The sequence below is a fragment of the Corvus brachyrhynchos genome, unplaced genomic scaffold (assembly GCF_000691975.1).
Source record: "Corvus brachyrhynchos isolate BGI_N302 unplaced genomic scaffold, ASM69197v1 scaffold279, whole genome shotgun sequence".
Taxonomy (NCBI): domain Eukaryota; kingdom Metazoa; phylum Chordata; class Aves; order Passeriformes; family Corvidae; genus Corvus; species Corvus brachyrhynchos.
This window is the reverse complement of record NW_008246060.1, coordinates 66,328-76,300: the sequence shown is the minus strand read 5'-3', so window position 1 is coordinate 76,300 and position 9,973 is coordinate 66,328. Positions and strand designations below refer to the sequence as shown.

Here is a 9,973-nt window from a genome sequence, read left to right as displayed (position 1 = left end):
TTTGGAACCACCGCAGTGCTCGCTGGCAAGGCACCGATTGTTGCATTACAGTCAGTGGTGGCCGGGAGAGCCGTTCATGTGCTTTTCACTGCTGGGAACATCCGTGCTGTAGAGGCCATCCAGGTATGCCTGGGAAATCTCCGCTACCAGGCTCCTGTCTGGGACGGACTGGGCCATTCCATAAATGGCTCCCTAAGCAGAGAAGAGCAGGCTGTTACACAGGAGAAATACCCTCAGCCCAAACACCCCCTCACTGTGTGCTGGCCTCCTCACCATGCCAGTGGTCTTGGCATTGAGGTCTTTCATGATGTCCTGGATGCTGTCCCTGACATCCTTCAGGAACTGCTCAGCAACGCCGGGCTTTGTGTGCAGCTGCGTGATGCAGAGATGGATGCTGGGCAGGCAGGGTAGAGGGCAGAGATTAACTACCTCCAGTACACACAGCTCCACGTTTTCTGAGCAACCAACAGCAACGGAGCCCTTCTGTGGCCACTGATAACCGTGTATCTCCTTAAAATAGCATTCCCACTGAGGGTAATCCCTGCAAAATGTTTGCTAAAACCATCTCCTTCCTTCCTTCCTTCCTGACTTCACAATTAGGTTAGAGTTTCTCACCTCATTCCAAGTACCCATGCTGAGAAAAATGTAGCTGCCTGCAAGCACGGGGACCACGGCATCATTTCCCTCTCCTTCCTCTGCAGCTTGTAAGCTATCAAGAGAAGGAGGCACCCACCTCTGAGCTATCACCTCAGGCTCTCTAGACTTTGCTTCACATGGCCAGTCAAAATTTTTTTCAGTGCAGCTACATCTGGGAGCACTGGCCACTTCTGTCCACAGAAACCCAATTTCCCACTTAAGGAAAGTCTCTGACAAAGATTAATTTTACATTGAAAATTATCAATCCTTCACTGTTCTTTTAATTGCCTTCATCTTCAGTGGGCAGGAGGAAGATAGTAAAAATAAATCAATCAATCTACAAACCCTCAGTTAACTAAACATGAGATAAAGCCTTGGTTATTTATATTTTTCTGCTTGTATTAGATAAAGGTAAATAGAAAGGGAGCCTCAGATATGTTCTCTGCCAGGCTCATTAAAATTATAATTACTTTATCTTCACCGCTGTATAATGGCAATTACAGAAGTGATTCCTGCTCTGCAGAGGAAAATTCTACATACAATTTATCGGATATGGACAACAGCATCCAGCAAATAACAAGAACTACATGGCCTGAAGTTGACCATCTTGCATACCCTGGCTAAAGACACCACTCCCTGGTCTCCACAGACTCACCTTGGTGGGAACTGTAGGACATTCAAGTTCCATCCTTTTGCAGCTAAAAAATTAGATAATCGATAGATGTCAAAAGTGTCCGAGCCAATGGAGAGGACAGACACCTCTGGCTTCCCAAAAATGAAGATGCTGTCGATTTTTCGCAATCTTGAAAAGAAGGAGGAGAAATGAAATGACTGATCAGGGTTACAGGGTTCAGACATTCTGTTCACCCAGCTGGAGCCTTAAAGGAAAAGCTACAAAAGGGAACAGATGGCACATTCCCACCCAAAAATCACGCACGCAGCCCAGGCCACTGCGACTTGCCAGGTCATTACATACCCTAAAGTTAAGCAAACTCAGGAAGAACTGGGAAAGAGGGAAGACAGAAAAGCAATGGAAGACAGAGCAGCAGAGAAAATCAGCTTCTCTCACATAGTCACCCAAGCACCCCAACAAGGAGGAGTATAACCCTTCTTTTGTCCTCCCTCCAGATTTCCCCTCAGCCACCACTGAGGCAGAAGGAATTCTCGAAGCAAAGTCAGCTGAATGAAGGTGCCTGCACCCCTCCCTTCTGTGCCCCTCAGCTATCTAGGCACAAACAAAGCGTGTTCTCCCAAAACTGCCCAGTAGGTCCCTACCCAGCAGGTACCAGGAAAAAAAAAAACAAAAGCAGTCTGGGAGGAGGAGTCTAGCCCAGGGTTTAAGAGCAGGATCCAAACACTAAAACACCCACATACTCAGATTCGAGGAAACGGGCTGTTTTAATGATCCTCTTCGTAGCCTCAACGTAGCCCGACTCTCCGATGTGCAGCAGGGTTGCCCAACATGCAGCTATGATCCCACCAGGCCTGGAGCCTGCCACAGAGGGGGAGGCATAAATTCCCCCTTGCCAGTCAGGGGCTATGAAGAACTGGTACTTCCTGTACTCCTTGTCACTGTAGAGCACCACCGAGGAGCCCTTGGGAGCATAGCCATACTGCAAGAGGCACAGAAAGGGTTAGAAAGCAGCAAGAGGGCACAGGAATGCATCCAAGTCCTCACCAAGATTCCATTTGTTTATCTGCTGGAGAGCAGGAAGGCTCTGCAGAGGGCTGGGACAGGCTGGATCCATGGGCAGAGGTTCAGCAAGGCGAAGTGCCAGGTTCTGTCCTTGGGTCACAACCACCCCCTGCAGCTGCAGGCTTGGGCAGAGGGGCTGGAAAGCTGGAAAAGGGCCTGGGGGTGCTGGTGACAGTGGCTGTACATGAGCTATTGTGTGCCCAGGTGACCAATGGCACCTGGCCTGGATCAGGAATAGTGTGACCAGCAGGACCAGGGCAGTGATTATCCCTCTGTCCTGAGGGCCCTTGAGTTCTGCGTCCAGTTCTGGGCCCTCATGGACAGAGAGACATTGAGGGCCTGGAGCATGTCCAGGAAAGGGAACAGAGCTGGCGAAGGGTCGGGGAGCACCTGGAGCGGCTGAGGGAGCTGGGGGGGGGCTCAGCCTGGAGAAAAGGAGGCTCAGGGGGACCTTCTCACTCTCTGCAACTCCCTGACAGGAGGGGGAGCCAGGTGGGGGTCAGGTTCTGCCCAGAGAAAACAAGTGACAGGCCAAGAGGAAACAGCTTCAAGTTGTGTCGGGGGAGGTTAAGGTTGAAAATCAGGAGAAATTTCTTTGTGGAAAGGGTAGTTAGGGATAAGGGGCTGTCAGGGTTGGAGGGGCTGCCCAGGGAGGTGTTCATAGAGTAACCGGATGTGGCACTCAGTGCTCTGGTCCGGTTGATAAAGTGGGGATTGGTCACAGGTTGGAAGCAACCTTGGAGGTCTTTTCCAACCTGAAGGGTTCTGTACTTTGGCACACTGCACAACGCATGTGAACAGAGCAGCCCCTACCCCTACACCTCAGTGCTCCTCCACACAGTAAAGAAGAAATGCCTGAAGGTCGGGATGGCAACACAAATCACGCCCCAAAAATGAAAGCACTGGAAGACCCTTCTCCCCTCTCCTTACCTTGTGGGTATCAGCAGAAATGCTGGTCACACCTTCCACACTGAAGTCAAAGGGACGCTTTAGGGGGAACCCTGCCTTGTCCATGAAAGCAATAAGGAATCCACCCAGGCAGGCATCCACATGGAAGGGGATTTTGTACTTCACTGCAAGCTGCATGTGAACAAGAGATCAGGGAACAAAATTATGTACCCAAACTCCAGTCACTAAAACGTATTTGGCATTTCATGGTTAAATGTTCACTGAACCCTTTGAAAGCATCACACCATTCTCAAGCTGCGGAGGACAGAAGATCTGGAAGGCCTGGCTACTTGTGGGACGCCTTTTTCTGCCTTCCACACAGAGGAAAAACAATGTGGCATTTTGGTAGTTTGCTGTGCTTGCCAAAGGAATGTGACAACATTGTTTGAAAGGAGTATCCTCAATAAAGTAAAAGTGCGTGAGTCAAATGAATGTAAGGTCAGAGGAGAGGCCCTGGCTGGTCACATAGAAAATAAATAACTGGAGCACAGAGAGGAAAGAAATCAGTGTGTTTGGAAAATAAGATCCCAGCCCTCTGACTTGTACTCCCTCCACACATACCTCAGACTTCCACACAAATTTTGCTACAACCAGCAGGCCCTAAATCAAAGTCTCTTCACTAAGTGGGCCATTTAGGTGTTCTTTCAGGTAGCAAAGAACGAGCACTTCTGGTTGGTCTCACAGTCACACATTCCCCCTCACTCCCAAACTACATCCTGTGTACCCTGCTGTTGGTCAACACCTTCTGAGGACAGTAATACCCTTCCAACCAGTGGGATCCCTCCACCAAATTCACTGCTTGGCATCCTGGAACCCCTCTACTCTTCTTGTGCTGGTTTTACTGCTACAACACACAAGTTCCTAAAGGTAGGGGTGTCTTACCTCTGCCACCTCTTCAATGGGGTCCATAATTCCATGTGGGAACTGGGGAGCAGAACAGACCAGCATGGCTGTGTTCCTTGAGATAGCTCTCCTCATTGCCTGAAGATTTAAAGAGAGAAGATGCTCACATTCCATTTACCAAGTGCCATCCTGCCAAAAAAGATAAAGAGTGACAACATGCAGAGTCTGGTCTTAAAAACCAATGCACGAAAGTGTACAGAAAGGAAAGCAACGAGCTACAACCACTCATCCACTTGGAAATACCATAATATTTTTGTTCATCCTCCTCTGAAATCTGGGGCTATTTCTGAAATACATAAATTACTTAATTCTAAATGAATCCCATGGGACAAAGGGATAACATCCAGTTATTTCAAATAAAACCTCATCTGCAATGATAGGCATTTATCCATGCTGTTTGTCTTTGTTTCCAGAAAGCATTCCTCCCCCTTTATCCACTGACTTGCTACCTGGACAGGTAGATTTCTTGCTAGTTGCTGTAGTATGCTAATTTCCTCACAGAAAGAGCCTAAAGTGATACCTGAACATCCACTTCCATAGCCTTGGTCAGTGGTACTTGGATCAGCTTCATGCCAAAGTAGTGTGCTGCCTTGTCAAAGGCTGCGTGGGCACTCACCGGGACCAACCTGGAAAAGAAACAGATCAAATGAAAATAACATTTTGCTATCTCCCATCTCGAGTGGCAGTGGCTGAACAGCCTTAATTAACCCTGTTTTCTGAGGCCTCATATAATTATCAGAGCCTTAAATGTTAGAGAGGGAAGAAAAGAACCACCAGTGTTTCATTTATTTTTACATTTTCCCCCTCAAAGCAATTAACCAGAAAAATATTTTCCATGCACCATCTAGAAAAGAGGCAACACATCAGAGACAGCAAATCCTCTATTAGCAGTGTAATGATTAGCACAATTCCTCATTTGAGCTCCAACCAGCCCAACTCCAGCCTCAGAGTTTTCAGGCTAAACCCTCTGATCTGAGTAAATCCAAACCCTTGAATACTTCAAAGGGCCTGACAATCTCTGCTCAAGAGCAGAGCTGATCAGAGCAGGCTGTCTAGAGCAGCAGACAGGTATTGCCAGAATACATCTGCTCAGGACTGCCCCCCCCAGCAACATCTCTGCCCCCAGGCTGCTTTAAAACTTCTTGTGCTTTTGAACTGCTTCTTTCTACATAGGTTTCCCTCCTCCAGACAGAGATAGACAAGGAATAGGTGGTAATGAGCTATGAAATGAAGGATTATTGAAGTCCAGCAGCCACCTCAGCTTAAGGGGCACAGTAAATCCCACAAGCCCCCAAAGGAAAAAGCTGTGGTGGCACCACTCACATTTCTGGCTGTTTAATGCCTCTCTCATAAGCCAGGTCTCTGTATGCCTTGCAGGCCATCAGGATACTCTCAGTTCCCCCAGATGTCATCTGTCACCGGAAAAGAAGCAAACAAGGAAAAATAACAATGGATGTTGCAGGAGGAAAAAGCAAAAAGGGGATGCAGGCACAGCATCTCGTCTCTGCTTCAGAGATGCATGAGACAGCTCAGGGTTTCAAGGGCAGAAGCCACTGAACAGCATGAGGCAACTTTCTGACACTCGGCTTGAAAATGCACATTTAAATGTTGAATCCTCTGTTTAATTGGGATGGGGGAAAGGGAAAACAAAAAGTATTGAATTCCAGAGCCAAACAGGAGGGGACCACATTGCACAGTCACTTCACCTCACAAAACTACTCGTATTCAAGCTCTTGATTACCTGGGGATTGTTTATCTGCATTACAGATTAATTATGCCACATATATGGAAACAACAAAGTTGATTCTGTGTTAAGTCAGGTGAAGTCCAGCAGGGTTTATTAGGTCTGGAGTAGTGCCACGCTGAGACACAGAGTCAGCTCAGGGTTGGCACCACTCCTGAGCTACAAAACTTTCCCAGAACCCAGGATGCTGCAAGACTTGGAGCTGTCTCCCACCTCCTCTCTGCAGAGGCCAGCCAAGGTCTGCTCAATACCAGAGCTTCTAAGCCCTCAGGGACCCAAGAAATTTTACACGAGGAATTTGGCCATTCCTCTCCCCAGCCAGTCCCTCAGTATCCACACCACCCACTAACCCTGCTGTCCCAGCCCTCTTCACCCTGACCACAGGGTTTGCATCAGGAGGTGGAAGAGAGGAAGGCACACACAGGTTTACTATTGCATACTTGAACTCAAGAGCTGGTGCAAATACATAAATTAAACTCTTTACAGGAAGGAATTCCTCAAGTGGACCGTCTCTTGTGGGTAAGCTTTTATGAGTTCTGGCATGCAGAGGACACTGGGCACAACCTTCCCCAGTAAAATTTTAACCTGGGAAAATGTGAGATTGGTTTTTCAAGCAGCCTGCAGGACTGACTTAACTGGGTGAGCCATAACCTGAGGATATGGGGTAGCTGGGACAGTTATACAGAGGTTCAGGGAAATGAGGAATCAAAACCTACTTATACTGCTTATGGGGAACTAATTTTGCTCCTCAGACCTGCTGTTTTTTTTTACTTTTAACCTCTTCTGTCTCAAAAATAAACATAAAAAGGACCCAATCACATTTGTATTTGTTTTCCTTTGGTTTTTCCCCGCTGACGTGGCTGCAAACCCCAAAAATGCCAAGAAGTGTGACTGGATGACAGTGACTGAACACTAAGTTTAAATATTAAGAGATAAGGAACAAGGTTCACAGCCTGCTAGGATTTGCTCCTAACACAATCCAAGCCAGCAGCAGCTGCTGCCACAGGCAGCGCAGAAGCGACTGCCACACCACAGAATTTCTACTTTTTGGGGGAATTTTAAAAGCAACAGCTGTCAAGAGATAAAACCTAACAGAGCCTCACACTGGATAAAGACACCGCTGCATTAATTGTGAAGCAAATGGATGGCGGCAGGAACACAGTGTTGGTTTTATGGGCTGTGTCACTCACTTCTCAATATCCTTTATGAAAAGATCTGTCAGGTTGTCAGTGATTACCTTTGGGGAAAAAAACCCAGCTGGTGATAACACAGACTGCCTTCCCACTAGGTGGGAGAAGAGAAATGGGATTATTGCATGCTTGTACCTATCCTTGCAACACTGCTTAGGAAATTGCAATGATTGTGAAAACTTTACTAGGAAGGACCTGGGGATCTTTGCATTCATGTTACTGAACACCAGGCCTGCTCCTTGTTGGGCAGCATTCCCTACTCTCACCTAGATAATCTGCTCTTGAAAAAGCAGCCTCTGTACAGTCTTATTCCCATTTCAATTATTCCACCAAAACACCAATATCTTGCCTTCATATGTAACAACCCTTTCCTCAAAGCCTGGCTTTATCCCCTGCATGGAAATGCTGAGCCACACACAGTTTTGGGTAGGTCAGAGCCAACACTTATCAGCCGCAGGGTAAGGAAGAGCATCCCAGGATGGATCCTTCTCCCAGGCACCCAGACTGGAATGCAGACAACAACACAGAAAGCTTGTTTAGGCAGCTGAAATTCCACCCAAAAAGCTGAATTTCAGCCAGCTCAGCTTCCTAAATTGGCCCACAGTCAGCATACCACGAGTCTCCACCACAGAGAAGTGCTAGAGTCTGGAGCAGCCTAGCACAGCTCCAACAGCAGAATCCTCTTGGTCCACATGGATTGTACCTGTGGATGGAGCCTGCTCCTTTACAGGAGGCTTTATCAGCTTAGCCACCGACAGCAAACTCGGTTCTTCAGTAGCCAGAACCTGAATCACTGTCACAGGATCCAACTTCCCCAGTGCCTGCAGCGCTGGCACCCAGCCAATGCACGGTGATTCAGCACCTGCCAAGGGCTCACACACATTCTTCTCTCCCCTCAATTAAAGTCCACAAGCTCAGGCCATGCCAAGCAGAAAAGGGGCTGGAAACAGGCATTGTTTTAAGCAGCTCTGCAACCTTGCACTATCTTCACAGGCCAGGCAAAGCGTGGGGAAAAAGGAAAATAAACAGACATTTTGTGTTCTTTATTTATCTGTTGTTTTCCAAATGGGAGGGGAAAGGAGAGAGCACAGGGAATAAATATACCTCCTGCTTTCCAAACTCAGTATATCCATTGCTCCCTCCCTCCCTCCCTCCAAATCCCAGTGCTCTGGAACCTCAACATTACAACCGCAATAAGAGACGTGGTCCCTATTCTAGGATTTATTTGGCCATGTTTTGGGGTTATTAGGAGTTCTCCTGTTTTCTTTTTCTCTTCAAGAATTTTCCCCATATATGTTGCCAGAGCAACAAATTATTGTGTGCTTAAGAAAAACAAAAGATGTGGCCACAGAGGGAGGGGTCGAATTGGCTACTCTCTTTCACTTGGAGGTTGGGTACACCCCGGGCAGGCTGGTGTTCTCAGCGCTGGGAGGAAGAGAGGCTGCCATTGTTGTGGAGGGATTTCGTCAGCACTGCAGGCTTCTGCTTTCAGCTGCTTTCCTTCTACCATGAGTGGAGTTTGCTCACTGGAGCGGCTGTTGCACTGGGACCCTAACACCCCACCTTACTAAAAGAGGTTCACCATCTGCTTGGGTGCCTCAGGGAGAAACCCCGGGATTCCCTAGCCCGTCTTCCCCTGCCCCACTGGGAGCTGGGCTGCAGCAGCCCTGCCTCTGTCACTGCTTCAAGCCTTCGCTACTCTGTAGTTCCGCACGCCCTGCTTGCTGAGACCTCCCAGGGTTCCGCTGCAGCTCCGGAGTTTGATCCATCTCATCTGCCACCCAGGATTTGTGCTCGTCCCTGCTGTTCCAGCCTGCTGTTCCTGAGGGTCCGGCCGGACAGCGGGATTGGCTGCCCAGGGGCTTGTGAAGCTTCTTTGTCCCATCCCTTCCCGGGATCCCAGGCCACCAGTGCCACGTGCTCCCTGAACTCACTCTGGAACGCCCCCTGCAGCCGCGGGGGAACCATCGCACGCGCCCTGCTCACCGGGAGCTGCCAGCGCCCCTGCCGGCTGTGAGCGGAACTGCACCCAAGGGGAAAGGGCCTGACAGCCAAGAAGGCTGGGACTGGGTTTGTGGTTGTTTGCTGTTACTGCCACAGATATTGCTGTTTGCCTGTTTATCCATCCATATATATATATTCCTATTCCTCATATTTTTGCCTGAAAGCCCCTTAATTTCAAAATTGTAATAATTTGGAGGGAAGGGGGTTGCATTTTTCATTTCAAGGGAGGCTCCTGCCTTCTTGGCAGATGCCTGTCTTTCAAACCAAGACACCATGTCACTGTCAAACTGTCAGACATTAACGAACCACTTTGGTTCATGGTCTCTGAAGTTTTGTTTCCATTTTCTCCTGAATAAACATGTCCATTCAGACCCTGGAGACAAAGCTGACAGAAAGTTTCACTGAGCTGAACTACCCCACGAATAAAAAAAAGCAAACTACAACTTATTTCTAGGGTAACAGAGTAAAAAAATCCCACCACAATCCACTGCACAATCATAACGTTGCAGCAGCCTCCCATAAAACCCCTGGAAACCTGCAGGTTGTAAATTCCACAGCTTATGTCTCTCAAGGTAACCTGCTCATCACTACAGATAAAATCTGACAGATCTGCACAGCTTAAGACCCCCTCAAGACACATCACTCTCATTTCCCTACTTCAAATGTGCAACAAAGTTTGGAAGCCCCAGAATTTTGGGAGAAGAGACAAAACGAGTTTCTACAGGAGGTTTAGGCTTGCATCTGGTGATTTTGCCTTCTCTCTCCTGTCCTCAGCTGTAGAATAAGTGGAAGAAGCATTCAGAGAGATCCACATCAAATACATACGTCACCCACACACAGAAGTTTTCCCTA

General features: G+C 48.0%; 1 protein-coding gene across 1 annotated transcript in view; it reads right to left on the bottom strand.

Moving 5' to 3' along the window:
* Window positions 1-43: 43 nt before the first annotated feature.
* Window positions 44-9,973, bottom strand: part of SGPL1 (sphingosine-1-phosphate lyase 1) — a 28,155-nt gene continuing 18,225 nt past the window's right edge. Inside the window, exons 8-15 of the mRNA XM_017746178.1 lie at window positions 5,507-5,595; window positions 4,704-4,809; window positions 4,163-4,261; window positions 3,263-3,412; window positions 2,011-2,249; window positions 1,292-1,438; window positions 274-394; window positions 44-192 (exon numbers count right to left, since the gene is read on the bottom strand). Of these exons, the coding sequence (XP_017601667.1) occupies window positions 52-192; window positions 274-394; window positions 1,292-1,438; window positions 2,011-2,249; window positions 3,263-3,412; window positions 4,163-4,261; window positions 4,704-4,809; window positions 5,507-5,595 (1,092 nt within the window). The 3' untranslated portion in view covers window positions 44-51. The remainder of the gene's footprint in view (window positions 193-273; window positions 395-1,291; window positions 1,439-2,010; window positions 2,250-3,262; window positions 3,413-4,162; window positions 4,262-4,703; window positions 4,810-5,506; window positions 5,596-9,973) is intronic.